This window comes from Lissotriton helveticus, chromosome 1_1 (assembly GCF_964261635.1).
Source record: "Lissotriton helveticus chromosome 1_1, aLisHel1.1, whole genome shotgun sequence".
Taxonomy (NCBI): Eukaryota; Metazoa; Chordata; class Amphibia; order Caudata; family Salamandridae; genus Lissotriton; species Lissotriton helveticus.
In genome coordinates, this window is record NC_136057.1 from 1,112,512,344 (window position 1) to 1,112,528,712 (window position 16,369).

At 44.5% G+C, this 16,369-nt stretch overlaps 1 protein-coding gene across 2 annotated transcripts in view; it reads right to left on the reverse strand.

Moving 5' to 3' along the window:
* Nucleotides 1–269: 269 nt before the first annotated feature.
* The window catches only part of LTA4H (leukotriene A4 hydrolase), a 309,801-nt gene continuing 293,701 nt past the window's right edge, over nucleotides 270–16,369 (reverse strand). For both annotated transcript variants that reach the window (XM_078678783.1, XM_078678777.1), the window contains 2 exons: nucleotides 12,477–12,581; nucleotides 270–988 (listed from right to left, as the gene is read on the reverse strand). In XM_078678783.1, coding sequence (XP_078534909.1) covers nucleotides 862–988; nucleotides 12,477–12,581 — 232 coding nt within the window. In that variant the 3' untranslated portion in view covers nucleotides 270–861. The remainder of the gene's footprint in view (nucleotides 989–12,476; nucleotides 12,582–16,369) is intronic.

Sequence of the window (16,369 nt, forward strand, 5' to 3'; positions counted from 1 at the left end):
TTGGAATAATTGTAAAATGAAGTTGTTAAATCAGGAAAAGTGATGTAGTAGTTGCAAATCCCGTAATTTGGGGTTTGAGTTACTAAATCACCTTTTGAATCAGGCCCATGAACTTATGTACTAATACTGCTTCAATAATGAACTTCTATTTTTACCTATACTGGCATATTCCCTATTGAAAAGTAAACGCTCAAACAGAAAAACTCGCCTTTAAAAAATGATTGATTTAATCCATAGAGCTGAAGGAATTGCATTCGGTTATAAAAAGGTGCCAGAAGTTGTTTTTAATCTTTCAAGTTTGCATTAAAACCACTACTTCATTAATTACTTATAAATTGATAAATATCACAACAGTTTACAAAATGCATGATTAAAATCACAACGTGGATGCCACTCATCTAAGAAATTGAAATAAATTGAGGCGGTTGTCCAATTTTGCAGGTCACCTCGGGTGCACAAATGCACAACAGGCAAAGCATACATTTGGGACACCACTGCATTTAATATCAGCTTGCTGTCAGTTTACCTTATTTTAAACGCTTGTCTCAACGTACGCCTGTGCAATGTATATATAAAAGCGTGTATCGGAGCTGTATTATAAATAAATGTAGGATAATAACATACTGTTAACAGGGTGCAAAAGCTCTCTTCAGGTCTGCTATTTAAGACCACAGTTACACAGTTCCCATCTTTGTATTAATCGGATGTTAATGTACCATACACAATGTCAGCTTGTACATTTGACAAACAATATTAGTAGTAGTAGTGCTTAAGAAAGTGAGGAGTCTTGCAGGTGTAAGAAATCAACATTACACGACGGAACTTCGTTCGTTGGCGCCATCTTGTCCCTTAAAACGCAGCTCAGTGTGCGGGGTCCACCATGAGGTCCTTGCCCACAAGCATGGCCGTCACTGGGTGCATGAAGGGCCTGTGCTTCAGATACGCGCTGACCGCTTGTGCGCGGGCCTTTTCGAAGTTATAGAGGTCCCTGTAAGGAAACAAGGACGCCACACAACATTAATGGAAGGTAACACAAAGAGCTTGAAGAATGAGTCATAATCTGCGACTTACTAGTGAGCAAAGCAATGTATACGGCCACTTAATTTAACGTATGTAAAATGCAGTCCACTCTTAGTTGAATCTGCAGCTGGGCTAACACAATTCCCTAAATACACGGCTACAACTAAATGGCAATATTTTACACCTAAGCTATTCTACATCTGAAAACGATTAAGGCTGAGCTTGCAAAAATAATTGCAAAAAGAATTGTACTGAAACAAAACACACGTATATCACCTCCAGTCATCAAGGGAGACAAAGCAAGAAAATATTATACACATTGCTGACTGCCACGATTTAAGATTGTCTGCTCTTGATTCACAGTCCATGAAAAGTAATGTAATGAAAAGTGACTAACTATTTCAACTCTGAAGTGACAGCACTGCAAATATTACATTCCAACCGATTTCTTGCCAAACCCGCCTTTTCAAGCTTCATTGACACCGACCGCACCGCGTTCAATCAAAAGCACCGGTAAATAGTCTCTTCAAACAAACATACCTCTATGTCACGTCAGGGACTGGTGCAGGAGGGAGAGAGCAGCATGCAAGAATGAATGAATGCTGGCACACTGCCAGCTTCTTAATCTCTCCTCTCCCTCAGACCTGCACAAACCCCCTATTGTACTCAAGGATCCTCATTCATTGAATTCATTCTTTTTTTGGTTTAAATCTCTTCATTGACATTTGTATTTTACCATTCCAGTACAACAATAAGTCAAAAACCACAACTGCTGAGCGAGTACATTGCAGTAAACCATTGAGATGTCTCCGATAACAATTCCAATAGTGTACCATAGTGGTTATGGTATAGCGATGGTATCTACGGTTGGGAAACGCTTGATCAGTGTGAGCAAATGTGTAGACCAAGCACTACTTATTGCTGTGAAGTAGAGTGTGCAATCTTGCATTGTATTGAACAGTGGTAATTGGGTACAACATAATGAGGACAAAATAACTCTACTAAAGGAAGGGGAGAACTGCCCGTGACCCAAGGCCCTGAGATGTAACAACGACTGCATGTGCAGCACTTGAAAACTCCCCGTGTCCGCGAGATATGCAAAGATTGCGTGAGGCAACCCCCTTTTTATGACGCCGCACTAGCGGGATTGGAGTGTCCACGTGGCGCTGAGATGGCCTCTGCTATTTCACTCGTGTCTGCGTGTCTGCTGTAGGTGTGATTGACCTCTGCAATTCAATCACCATAGCCTCCCAATCTGTAGCAAGTGTTCATTGAATTCATTCATGGGCAAGATGGCAGCCTCCAAAGACTAGGCAATATATGGGACAGGTTTCATTAGAAAAGCAAGATTGGTTCACATTTCTCTGTACTTCGGAAAACTCGATTCAAATGTATATGAACAAGCTTGTAGACAGTGCTCTTTACTAATAGCATATTTTAAACAATCCTTCCCTCAATTTCTGGCCAATTTAATAGGCACTACAAGTAGGGGTGCTGAAACCCCCCCAAAATAACCATACTGGAGTTCAGAAGCGATTGAGTAATATAGCAAATGTTAAGCTTTGTCTACTTGGGACCTTAGTGTTTAGTTTTCTTTTTCCATTACAATGTGAGAGGATTTTCACCATCCATCTAGGTATGGGAACGTAGGAAGCTGAAGCATGTTATTTTTTGTAGCACACAATAAATGTAAATAACTTAATGTACTGTACAAATATTTCAGAATATATCAGAATCAGGAAAGCACAAATAAAGCACTTTTTTGTACGTCTGAAGTGTGGTGGAAACAAATATTTTAAAAGGATCGAAACAAATCAATACACTATGATGCTGATTTCCATATATTATCGTTTGAGCGCTGCACAGTTTTATCAGTAAAATTATATGCCTGTGTAAATGTAATAGTCATTTCAATTGAAAATGCGTTGGCTGCAATGGCAGTGTGCTACCACATCATGCATTCTCCACTCTACAGCACTCAATTAAAAAAGAAAAAGAAAAAAAACTCTGCCAGTCCGCTCGGAGACCCTGCACCACTCCCCTCTTTGACACCCCAGGATGCTCTACTCCATGCCACTTCACTCTACACCACTCCACTGTATACAACTCCACTTAACACACTGCTCCATGACACTACTCTATGCCACGCCACTCCGATTTGCGAATTCTATGCCGCTGCACTCTACGCCAATTTATCCTATGCCACACTAGTCCACACTGTAGAGTGCTATAGAATGGAGTGGCTTACAGTGGAGCAGACTGTCACTCTATGCCACTTCAGTACGTACTGTTCCACTCCATTTTACACCACTCCGTTCTACATCACTACTCCACTCAGCCACCCTACCCCACTCTACACGCCTCTACTGCATTCTGGTCTATGACACTCTATGACACCAGCTGCGGCCCGTGCAGGTAAGAGCGGTCTGGGTTTGGGTTCAGGTGGGAGCGTTTTGACAGACTACCACGAGGGAAATTAATTATTTATTTCATTTTCCTTTGTGGTAGTCTGTCAAAATCACCCCCACCGCCCTTACCTGCATGGGCCATGGTTGCATGACACTCCACTAACTTTTAGCCATGCTGATGTACATCATGACAAAAAAACACACTGGAAAAGCCAATAGCTCTTCCATAGGGAGACCTATTGGCTTTGCCAATTCTTGTTACCTTTCTGCATAAAGGACCATAATGACAGGTTAGAAGTTAGCAGACTGTGATATCAAGTACTGGAGCATCCTTGGCCGTCTCGTAACAAGCCACTTCCAAAAAGTCCACCTCATTCTACAATAAATGTAATCCTGCTGACAAAATATTGTAAATACATAATTACAGGGCTTTCATTAAGTGACGTATGTTTGCAGGCTCTCCTACCCAGCTGGATCATGGCCAAATTGCAAAGTTCAGTTAATTGTCAGTGGATGGGCCTGTCTGCTCTGCCGGTGTAATGAACTGGATTGGCAGCATCTGTCAAAATCAGAACACCATGTCCATATAAATGCTGCAATGATGCTGGTAGCACCGAGTACATACTAAGAATGGAAAAGCTAGCCTGAAACTAAATTGCCACATAATAATGACACCACTCATACCTTGTGACTCTTGAAATACTCTCCCACCAGTAAACAAGTGTGTTAATTCCATTATGTAAGTAAGTGATCTGCGCTTCCAAAAGATCCATATTTTGATACAGTCTCCCTCACTGAAGACTAAGAAAATCAAAGGGCCTGATTTAGAGTTTGGTAGACAGGCTCCATCACAACCATGAAGGCTATTGAGTCGGCCTAAAACAAGTGCAAAAGGAAATAATACACTTGTAATAAGGTAAACAAGGTACCCGTCATGTTTGCGACAAAGTACCTGTCTACCAAACTCTAGATCAGGCTCTTAATTGTCAACCTTGAATACTCTTGAAAATAAAGAACGCCTTTGTGATCTTCGTGAACTTTTAAGGTATTCTGACCTGGAACAAATAACTAAATCAGATTCACAATTTCGAACCCAGGAACTGCAAAAAATGTATCGAAATATTTTGCCAGTTGCTCAAACGAGGGCCTGGTGAAATGTAATAGTGCCAACATCAGTGCTGAAAATCAGTCTCTTAAAATAATATGCAAGAGTGACTCACCAACCGGCTAATGACCATTCGATGGCCCTAGAAGGGGTGTATGGGGGTCAATTCCTCATTGTTGGGAGAAATAAAAATCAGGTAAAGCTTTAAAAGACTATTCGTGCTAATTTGACAAAATTACCAAAATGTGACAACTGTGAAAGTCTTAAGAGTAAAAGATTTGGAGCTGCACTTAGTTCATGCTAAAGGGCATCTTCTCCATGAGGCACAGAGCATACTGACTGACCACTGCTTGCTTGGTGCATTACTAAATGAGTTTTCGGAGCAGATACGTTCCTCTGGTTCAAATAGGCACACTTATCCCCTCATGACTCACAGACTTAGCACAAAAGTAGATTCCGAAGCCCGCTCTCCTACAACAACTCACAAGCTTGCAGACATGTAGATCTGTCAATGTTCATTCCAAATTAACTTTAAACAAATTTCCTTTCTGAACTGAAGTAGATTGATGCAGCTCACTCAACGCTTAGAAGTTGTTCTTGCATATGCACAATTGTTTTTTGCATCTAACCCACAGATCGCCCTTACAAGTTGCAGGATGTGTCTGTGGTGGTGGCCGGCTTTCTACGGATGAGTATTCATGGCAGATAAGCTACGGGTCTATGTCTTAATATCATGCATACGTTCTTCAGGTTTATTGATAGCAATAGAGATTGACTAGCACAGCTGTGTGTAAATCCTTAACTGCACTCACTGACTACAACAGCCACGAGCCGGTTTTCGGCCGATTTTGTTGCAGGACCGATTTTGCAGCTATGCTGCAAAAACGGCCCTCTAACAAAATCGGCCCCCAGGGGCTCAAAACCGCCCCCCACCCTTGCGGCGTACCGGGGGATTGCCCGGTGCCCGCAATGGCCAGTCCGGGCCTGAACCCAAATAATGAAATGTACCTTCAGTCGCTTAGTATAAAAGGCAACATGATCACCCATTTGTTCAAAACCAGTGAAGCGTTATTAAGATAAAATGGCAAGGCTTGGATCAAACAATAAAAGCAGCATTTGCTGCATGAATGACCACATAAGATGTGAAAGTTTGCATCTCCTAAGTGATGGGCATCAAAGCAATCTCTTACTTATGTTTGAGAAAATAAAAACAAATCATCATTTTGCTTCCTATTTTTTCACAACTCTCGAATTTTCTAAGATCAAGAATCCCTTTTGAATTAACTGCTCCTCTATTTCGAAATTAGCCAATGAGAGGAGAGGCAAAGAATGCATTCGCCCACATTAAATTTGTTGAGATAAAGTCCTTCTGAATTCCAAAGTGAGGAGCTACGCACATGGTGAATAACAGACTGATTTTCTGATGGGGTCAATGGAAGAACACACACATTCAACAACAAAAGGGGGGAGGGAGCACACCGCCTGGCATACCAGATGCACTGTGGAAAAATGCCGTGCATTATGCCACTCACATTAGCTGAACGTCTTTAGTATTCATGGTTGTTGGTGCAGCCAGTGCTCTGCATCTCGAGACGCATGTTTCAGGATACTTGTTAACAATTTAAATGTGGGGGTGCTGGCAATGCTGCTTGCCGTCTCTATACCACTCGCAAAGTGCAGGTGCATCCTAGACCTCCTCACATCTCCACAAGGTGCCAATCATAAAAGTTGGGAGGGAGCACACTGACTGGCAGAGCAGCCCACAATTCGACCAGACGCATTGTGGTAAATACAGTGCATGATAATCACTTTGAGTCTTCAGGATTCACCATTATTGCAGCCAATGCATGCTGTGCATCTCTAGACACATTTCAGGATATTTGTCCTTCAGTAGGATGCAACACAATAACTTTGGGGTTCTTGCAATGCTTCTCGGGTTTCTGTTCCACTTAGCACAGGTGCACCCCATTGAGCTGGTCAGTCCAATAACTCAACAAGGAGCCAATCACAAAAGGGGGAGGGAGGGCACTCTGCCTGGCATACCAGCATATCCCTCAGAGTACCATCTCTATTTCAAATGATCTTTCGAACCAGTTACCCTAATATACATTTGTTATAAAGGAGTGAAGGTTTTCCTGCCCCTGAGGAAGAGTAGGAATTAACTACAAGGCTGTGGGCCTCCCCAACACCAAGACTACTTTATTGTTGTGACTGAAAGAAAGTGGTCTAAGCCGATGCAGTGAGAGACAACACACCCTCTTTGGCGCTGAAGAGAAGGATCTCAGAGTGTGTCGTTCTCAGGAAGGTTCTGCCAAAAGGGACTAAACCCAGAAAACCAAGACTATTGCTCCTAACAGGCAGCTGTTCTATAGTCAACAAAATACTGAAACAAAAGGACCAGGGCTCTGCCTTGCAGCGTCAGACACTCTGATAATCGTATCAGAAGTGTATGAAAGCTCACAGTACTTCCACTTTCACAGACTTTAATTCCCTTTCCTCCAGATGCCTGGGATGCTGAAGCTGCAGAGCATCGCACATGAACAGAATGAGAGCCAGAATCCTGCCTGGAACATGCCTCAAGGAGGAGCTCTATTACTAATACTATTGATTGCAGACATGGCACTATTTTCCTTCAAAGCAAACACGAGGAGATGATGGAGGGAGCACTGAAACTTTTCAGACACTCACTCCCAGTCACAGATCTAGGTTGAATCCATCAACACACTTTAGCTCACTTCGCCAACCCAGTTCAGACACAGCTATATGAAAATCAGTCTTGACCCTGTGCCTCATGGGAACACTCTAGCCCGAACTGCCAAGCCATGTCTTCCCTGAACCAGAAACAAGAATCCTGGGACCGGTTTTGGGCTAACAGCCCCCATCAGCCAGGCTAGCTTGAATCCAGAGGCAAAGTGAGCAAGGGACTCACGTCTGGGCATGCAGTGCCAACTTAGTGCAAACAAAGCAAATTATTTTCCTTCAACCGTAGATTTCAAATAGGTTGACGTTTACCAATGAAGCAATTAAACATTTTCATGGCTAGATGCAGGCAAATTGCTTGTGCATCAGGGTATCAAAAGTGGACCTTCTCCTCCTCGCAGGTCCCTAGAATCCCAAGGCTTGCTGGTTCTAATGGTTGCATTTTATAAACATCCCGCAATCCTCAAATCTGAAGATTCAAAATTTGAAAATCCTATTTAATGGTAATCTTTTGTTTGTGTCCATGTTAATGGTGTGGTCAAGAGTACTCTACTTTCAGAATGTCCTTTACGGAACCTTTAATTTCCTTCTCAAAGTAAAGATCTGCAATTGTTCACGTGGTGATTTTTCCAGACTCAACTACTTCAAGACTATTATAAACGAAGGTAACTGTAAAGCTACTGGTAAAAAAGACAGAAACCTCGAAACTTCGCAGTCTAGCCTAGTCTTCAAACTAAAGAACACTAACCACATCAAGGCAGAGGAAATCTTTTTAATGGTCACCTATTACGGAAAAATCAGCTGTTCAATCACTCTTATGCATTAAGCTCCACACTTCCCGACTTCATATTACTTTATTTAGCATGGTCAAAAAATATCAAACAACCAAATACATCGGTATAGCCTCCAAGAACCTGCTGCCATTCTCTAAAATGATAAATTGTGCATGTTAAGGAGTCAATCCCCACACACCAATGCTCCCCGCTCTGCAACCCTTACAAAGATGACAATCTTAAATTTAGAATCACTCTACTAGTCTGCCTTGCTTCAGACTAATTGTTAATGTATTACCTTACAATATGCCTCTTCAGTGTATTGTCTCCTCTAGCAGATCATCCATACCACCCTCCTCCAAAATCGAACTACCCAGCAGTGTGGGCACCTTAGAAATCCAATAAATAAGCGTAGGCCTTGGCCTTTTTGGCTAAAGTTCCCTAAACTTTTTGCGTCCGCCCCTAGACCGTTTTCCTGACAGAGTTGACAATTTAGATGTTTGGGGTAATTTGCCACTGCTGATCAGTGTCAAAGTACAAGTGTTCCCTATGTAAAATGTAACGGTGATTATTTGCCCATGATTGGTATGTTTGCCTTACTAGTAAAGTCCCTACTGATGTGCACTGTGTGTGCCAGGGCTAGTAATGCAAGGGTGCGCAGAGAAGGGAACTCAGGCCTTCAGTGTAGGGAATGCGTGCAGAGTGCTAAGTTAGCATGTTGTCCTGACAAGTGCAACCACTTGTCAGGCCTGACTTTCCCTTACACACACATTGGACACCCCTATGGTAGGTCCCGGGTAATTCCTGGGCAGGGTGCAGTGTAGGTAAAAGGCAGGACAGGGTGTGTTATGTCCTGACAGTGAAAAACACTCCATTTCGTTTTTCATTGCTGAAAGGCCATCCTGCCCATAGGACAGAATGGGGAGGCTGGGTGGTGTGTTTGTTAGCCTAGTTTCCTGTCAGTTTCTAATGGAGAGGTGAAGTTTAGTATGTATGAAATCAGTGTCATAACACATCTTTCTGTGAAGGTGGTTTAGTCACAGTGTGTTGTTAAACCACTCTTAGAAAGTGGGTGAGTTTTGTGCTTTAATCATTTCTGTGTGTCTTTCCTGAAATGTGGATTGACTGTCTGGATCTGGAAGGTGAGAGGAGCTGGGAGAGGTCTTGACCCAGGGAGGGGTTGAGATGGCACCAGGCTGCCCTGCATCTGGGAGTAGGGGGAGGAGAAGCCTGGGAGGTGAAAATGCCTGGGATGGTGCTATAAACCAATTGACCCATCTCCTGCTGAATGAGTAAGGATCCAGACCCCCAGTATCAAAGGGAGAGAGGCAACACTGTGAGGGAGACACCTAGAACGGATTTAGGGAGGGGTCAGGGACCCCGGAGCACAAACAAACTTTAAAGACAGTAAAGGGTATAACTATGAGAGCTGAAACCCCTGAATGTTGGAATGAAACAGATATCGATAGAGACTGAAAAGGTTTGAACCCACTCTGTGGTCAAGAGGAACCTCTGCTAAAGAAGGAGCAACTGAAGAGTCTGGTGTGGAAAGACCAATCCTTGCTCCGTGATCTGGGGCAGGTCTGCAGTTTGCTGTTCTAACTAAGGGAGAGGCGGTTGGGACTGTGCTTGGAGGCACTGGGTCCCCCTGCTTGAAGAAGACTATGCTTCGTGCTGTTTCTTGTAACCCCAAGGGCCCGAGATGACCTGAATCCCTGTTTGGAAATACAGGATCATAAAAGTATCCGGAGAAGTCCCAAGCAGCGCAGTGTGCGCGTGCTTTTGCAGCTTGAGACCCTCAGAAGTTGTGCCTTGTGATCGTGGGCACGCAGGAGTAAGCAGAGTCTTGTACGCGCTGGATGCGTGTCGTGGGGCGGGCCAAGGCGTTGGTGAGGAGCGCCTGGTCATTGTGTGCATCAAAAGAAGAAGTGAGTCTCAGACCCGCAAAGAGCGTGTCGTGGTACAGCCAGGGCATTGGTGAGGAGCGCCTGGTCATCGTGTGCACCGGGAGAAATAGGTGAGACTAGGACGTGCAGCCTGCGTGTCGTGGAGCACCTGGACATCGTGTGCACTGAAGGAAAAAGTGAGTCTTGGACGCGTGGAGTGCGTGTCGTGGTGCAGCCAGGGCGTTGGTGAGGAGCGCCTGGTCATTGTGTGCACCGGGAGAAGAGGTGAGACTCGGATGCGCAGAGTGCGTGTCGAGGTGCAAGAGGGGCGTTGGTGAAGAGCCCCTGGTCGTCGTGGGTACCAGAGAAGAGGCGAGTCTCGGACACGCAGTGTGGGTGTCGAGGGGCATACTGAGGCGCTGGTGAGGACTGCCTGGGTAGGGTGTGGAAGTAAAGTCTCCACAGTGCTGCGGGCAGATCGCGGTGTTGAGTGAGACCTACGGAAGGAGGGCCAAGTCATTGGGCCCTCGGAGTAAAACAGTAGCAGCCCAGCAACCCCAGAGGAGCTGAGCTGCCGGCCCGAGTCCGCCGCACCCCGTGACGGAGTTCTGGATCAAGGTCCAAGTTGCTGAAGTCGGAGAGGAGAGTGGGGTTTTGTCCACCCCAGGAAACGTGGATCACCACCTGGGGTGGGGTGCGGGCCCGGAGGGACACTCTCTCGGCCTCTCGCTCCTATCAGCTGCGCAACGCCTGTTGCTTTGGCTCGGATCTCGGCCCATGCTGACCCAAGGAGTGGCAGTACTGGGGTCGGAGTGGGAAGCAGTTCTTTTGTGTCATCTTTGATCCATACGGGTGCCACTGTTAACAGAGCACCTACAACGGTCGTATTACACTTTGCATTATTGCTGCTAACGAACGGTCATATGACCCCTGAACTCATTTGTGCCTGACGAACTACATGCTAGGTGCGCTACGCCCTGTGTTTTTTTTCCCCTTGCAGATTACCTAATTGTAACGTGGTGCATTGCAATATTTCTTCATTGCACAGTATCTGATTATAACGTGGCGCAGTGCATTATTTCTTCATTGCACAGTACAGGATTGTAGCGTGATACATTGCTTTGTTTCTTCCTGGTACACGGCATGCTGATAGTGATGCGCATTGCATTATTCCTTCTATTGCAGAGTACCCGACTGTGGCACTACGTATGGCATTGTTTCTCTGTGGCACAGTACCAGAGAATATCGTTAAGCATGGCAGTTTGTTTTCTTTTGCAACATGTGCGATTCTAGCAATACGACGGACCTAACCTTTAGAAACAGTTAGAAGTGAGCTTAACTGTTTTTTAGAAGCGGTGGTTGGGATTAGAACCTACCAACCCACCGGAAAGAATACTACCCATTCTTATATGTTGATTGTGTATCGTGTGGTCGTATCGTATAATTTCTTATATAAAGATTATACTCATTATATAAAAACTTGTGTGGAGTCTATTTGTGGTGACATCATTGGGTTGCTGTGAGGGTGGTTGCACATACTGTACACTTGTGCCTTGGAGAGCAGCCTGGCCGCTCGTACCAATCTACTAAGGGGGTCAAGCAGGGCTATCTCAGGCGTGTCCTTACTGTGCCTAACATTGAAGCGAGGGGTCGGGGACTCTCGCCTCCAGCATTTTGGGGGCGGTAAGTGATAAGGACCCCCACTTCCAACAATAAGCAACTGGTGACCACTTTTCCACCCATCATCCATTTTCTTTGATTCGCTCGAGTCATCCCAGGAGGAAGGCCATCATCTCGGCTTCAGGAGCACTACGTTGTGCCACCTGTACAATGTGCTGCTGCTCAACAACTGGAAAACTCTTCGTCATACCTGCTGAGCCTGTGCATTTGAATTAATATTTACATAACTTAACAACAACCAGAAAGAGGTGCATCATCAGTAAGCCATGGATGTCTCACTACTAGAATGGCCAGTTGCTAAGATGCCCTGAGATTTTTAATGTTGCTACATGGACAATCATTAATTTCTACAAAGGTGCGCTAGAAAGCCTTGTACTTACTCTATCAATTTCTGTCACACAAATATATAACAGAGGAAAGTCACCCACGTTTCATTTAACAGTGTTTAAAGCCTTTGGGTCTACATTTCTTGTTTTTGGTGTAAACTCCCCACCATTTTGGTACATCCTCCCAGAATAAGAATTGTAAAAACGAAGGAAGAGCTGTGCAGCAATGTTCACGTTACTTGTCAATAATCTGCAATATATATGCTATATTTTCCCACATTCCTTTATACATTGGGAACGCAAACACATTACATTACTTTTGCATGCTAGACAGGAAGTGACAGGAGGCACGGATTATTTAAAAACGTTGGGATTCAATATATTTAAATTACCTCACTCAAAGCACTCCCTCGTATGGAGAGAAATACACTCGCAAGGAATAAGTAGGCACAACACATTCATGTAATATCATTTATATTGTTGGTATACAAAATGTATACAATTCGTTTGCATATCCTGGATTCAATAATTTAATTTTAAAAAAACAACTAAAATGCTAACATTCTTTGTGCACTTACTTAAACAGAGGCCGAGTAAACTTCATTCTGCCTTGTTCGGTGGCCATTTGCAGAGCTAATGGAATTGCCTCTTCCCACTTGGCTCTAATGCAGAGACGTAGCCACCTGAAAATGTAGACAGACAACGAATTGTTGGCCTTTAAGCAGTATTACTGAAATCTAGCAACAATACTGAATATCTAAATTACTTGTAAAGTACCAAATATTAAACCTCAATAGGCTGTTTTTTTGTTAAAAAATCATTCATAGAATACCAATTCCAAGAAAAAATGTAATCTAAACTGTTTGATTGAGATTGAGGGGAAATGCCATTAACAATTTGCTAAAAAATAATAAATCGAATTTTGGCCACACAGCATTTTACACACTTTAATGTGTTCATGCCAACAACCGCATACAGAACTGGAACACATAGAATAGATATCTTGGCAGTGCCAGTACAAAAGTTTGACTTCATGAGCATATGTTGAATAAATAAAACCGTACATGTGTTTTAGGCACAGAAAGAAACTAACGATTCTATATGGGGTATGGAGGTGCATAAGTGGGCACACTACATACGCCCCTTCTTGGAAGATGGCTTGATTGCCACATCCCCCAGGTTCAATGAATATGAATGCGATCTGTTGTAAACATCAAAATGTTCTTTCTCATAGACGTTGGTGCCACATCTAAAAGCACGGACACTAGTCACTGCCATATGCCATAGGATATGGTTCACAGAGCCAACCATATCCTATGCAGACAACCCCCAAACAGGAAGAAAGTAACCAGTCTTTTGGCTCTGTCCAGAGAATGATTTCTTCATCAATGGTCTTCTGTCCGAGTCAAAGACGCCAGACTCTGCATTATAACCAGCACTGGCTTAGATTGTGAGTGAATATGCCACAACATCTTTACTGCATAAACCTTCAATTTCTGCAGTATTTTTGGCCACTATACGCAAAGAAGGCTTTGTAGTTCCACTATTAAAAAATTCTAGCCTATACCCAAATATCTTTGGTAATTTTCAACCAGTCACTTCTCTTGTCGATATTAGTCAAGCTTGAATAAAAAAACTGCGGTCTGTCAATAGTGGGAAATTCTTGATCAACTCAAATGACTTTCTCCCATACAATCTGGGTTTCGACCTATGGATGTAACGGAGAATGCCTTGGCCAGTGCTACTGGACACAGTGCAGCATAACATTGTTGTAAAAAACAATATTTAAGTGATAGAGATAGTTGATATCCCTTCTGACATGGAGGACAGAGTTAAAGCAAGCCCCATTTTTTTCGAAGAAGCAAATCTTGCTTGTGGAAGTTATGTTATGTTATGTTAAAAACACTTCTATAGCGCGCAGCTGCCCCAGCCAAGGGGCGTCCCGGCGCTTCAAGAAGGGTACCCAGACACAACACAGCAATACGAGAGCGGAAGCGCACAGATTTGAAACTTTAAGAACTATGAGGGAATAAATGCGTTTTGATAGCCCTCCTGAATTTCAGCAGCTCATCTATTTCACGGATGTGGGAGGGAAGAGAATTCCACAGTTTTGCAGCCAAGACCCGGAAAGAGCGACCTCCCGCTCTACATAGTCTGAAACGAGGGACCACGACCGGATTTTGGCCAAGGGATCTCAAGGGGCGCGAGGGCACATAAGGCCTCAGAAGATTATCAAGAATCTGGGGGGAGGTTATCTTGAGGATCTTGAAGGAAAGGCAAAGAGTCTTAAAGTGAATCCTCTGTGCCATAGGCAGCCAGTGTAGAGAGTGGATAATACTCTCTGCAGAACAGAACCTCGGTAACCCCACCAGGGCTCTGGCTGTAGCGTTCTGGATACGTTGCATCCGGGCGATTTCAGCCTGGTTGGCTCCCAACAACAGTGAGCTGACAATCAAGCCGAGATAATATAGATGCTTGTATAATCAACTACCTAGTTGGAGCATCAAAGAACCTCAAAATGGGTCTCAGCCCTCCTAGGATACCAAAACAGGTGGCTGCTACTCTTTGTGTGGCCACAAAAACTGAGGGCAGGATCTAACCAAACCCCCAAGTTTTTGACCTCTGAGACTGGAGTCGGGGTTACACCCAGCTCTGGAGGCCACCACAAGTAACCCCAAAGATCCGTTCGCTTATCCACTATCATGACCTCCGTTTTTTTAGCATTGAGCTGGAGACAGTTGGAAATTATCCAGCTAGCTACTGCCAAGAGTCCATCCCGAAATCTAGGGGCGTCAAGGTCGGAGTCCCCACTCAAGGCGACCGCCAGCTGCGTGTCGTCAGCATAGGAGACCATAGTCATGCCCCACTGCTTGACGACAGCAGCCAGCAGCCTCACATATAGATTGAATAATGTGGGGCTCAACGATGAACCCTGAGGCACACCCAGCTCCAGGGGATAAAAATTGGACGCAAACGGCGGAGTGGCAACCTTGAAGGTCCTGTCAGCAAGGAAGGAACGGAACCAATCGAGAGCAGTGCCTTCGACACCAGCCTCTCGAAGACGTTGGAGTAAGATCCTGTGCGAGACCGTGTCAAACGCGGCACTAAGGTCGAGTAGTGCAAGTGTCGCAGTCTGACCAGAGTCGAGCACAGAACGAAGATGTTCCGTCATTGAGATCAAGGCTGTTTCAGTGCTGTGACCAGCACGGAACCCATTCTGGGAAGGATCCAGAATGCAAGCCTTCGCAAGATGTTCAGACAACACCTCATTTACGTGGGCCTCCACAATTTGGGCGGCCCAGGGAAGGAGAGAAATTGGGCGGTAGCTCTCAAATTTAAGGGGGTCCAACGTCGGCTTTTTGAGTATAGGTGTCACAACAGCCTGTTTCCACCTACTAGGGACAGCACCAGAGGCGAGAGAGAGATTGATGAGATGGCGCACAGGAGGGAGACAGACCGCAGCAGATTCTCTAAACTGGGCAGGCCTCAAGGGATCATCTGGCGAGCCCGATTTAATTCTAGCGGCCAATTTGTGAAATGTCTCCGTCGACAGACTGGGCAGTGAGACTAAGGCTCCATCAATGCCCGATAAAGGACTAGGAAGCTCAGCAACCTGCTCGATGATGGGAAAAGCACGGTAAATAGCTTGAACCTTTTCAATAAAAAAGGCAGCCAGATTTTCACAGTGATCCACAGAGCAGATTTCTGCCGCGGTAGCTTTTTGTCCATCAGGTCCTTAAGGACTTTAAAAATTAGCTTGGACGGATTGGGACTATTTCTAAATTCCTGGGAGTAGTAAGCAGCGCGAGCTCTACACACCGCTCTGTGATATAATTTAATTTTAGAGAAATAAACAGTTTTCTTCCCAGCCTCATAGGATTTCCGCTAATCCCTTTCTGCCTGTTTACAAGCTTTTTTTAACGGCAACAGGGAACTGTCGTACCATGGGCTGGGTTCTCTGGAACGGCATTTAGTCCAGGCAGCGGGAATCAGAGCATCTAAAGCGCGAGAAACCCAATCACAAAATGCGTCATACCCCGATTCTACACTAAGGTACGAACCTAGTGGGTTGACCTCCAGGAAATGATGAAAGTCCACCAATTTGAGTTTCTTCCAGTGGCGTTTAAACACTACTCTATCCAAGGGTTTAAATGGGAGCTCTTTAGTCACAAGAGAAATTTTCACTAAAAAATGATCAGTCCAAGCAACTGGACTGGGCCTGGCTACCTTGGCCTCAGTTAGGTTCGTAAAAAAAAGGATCAAGAATGTGGCCCCCCACATGAGTGGGGAAGATGACCAATTGATTGAGCTGGAGAGCCTCCAAGTCAGCCAGAGTACTACTGATAGTAGACAAATGGCCGCAATCAAAATGAAGATGGAGGTCACCAAGAATGCAAAAATTAGCGCAGCCTAAAGCCAGAGAGCTGGCACATTCCGGAAGAGCCTTTCTAAAAGCCGTGTCACAGCCAGG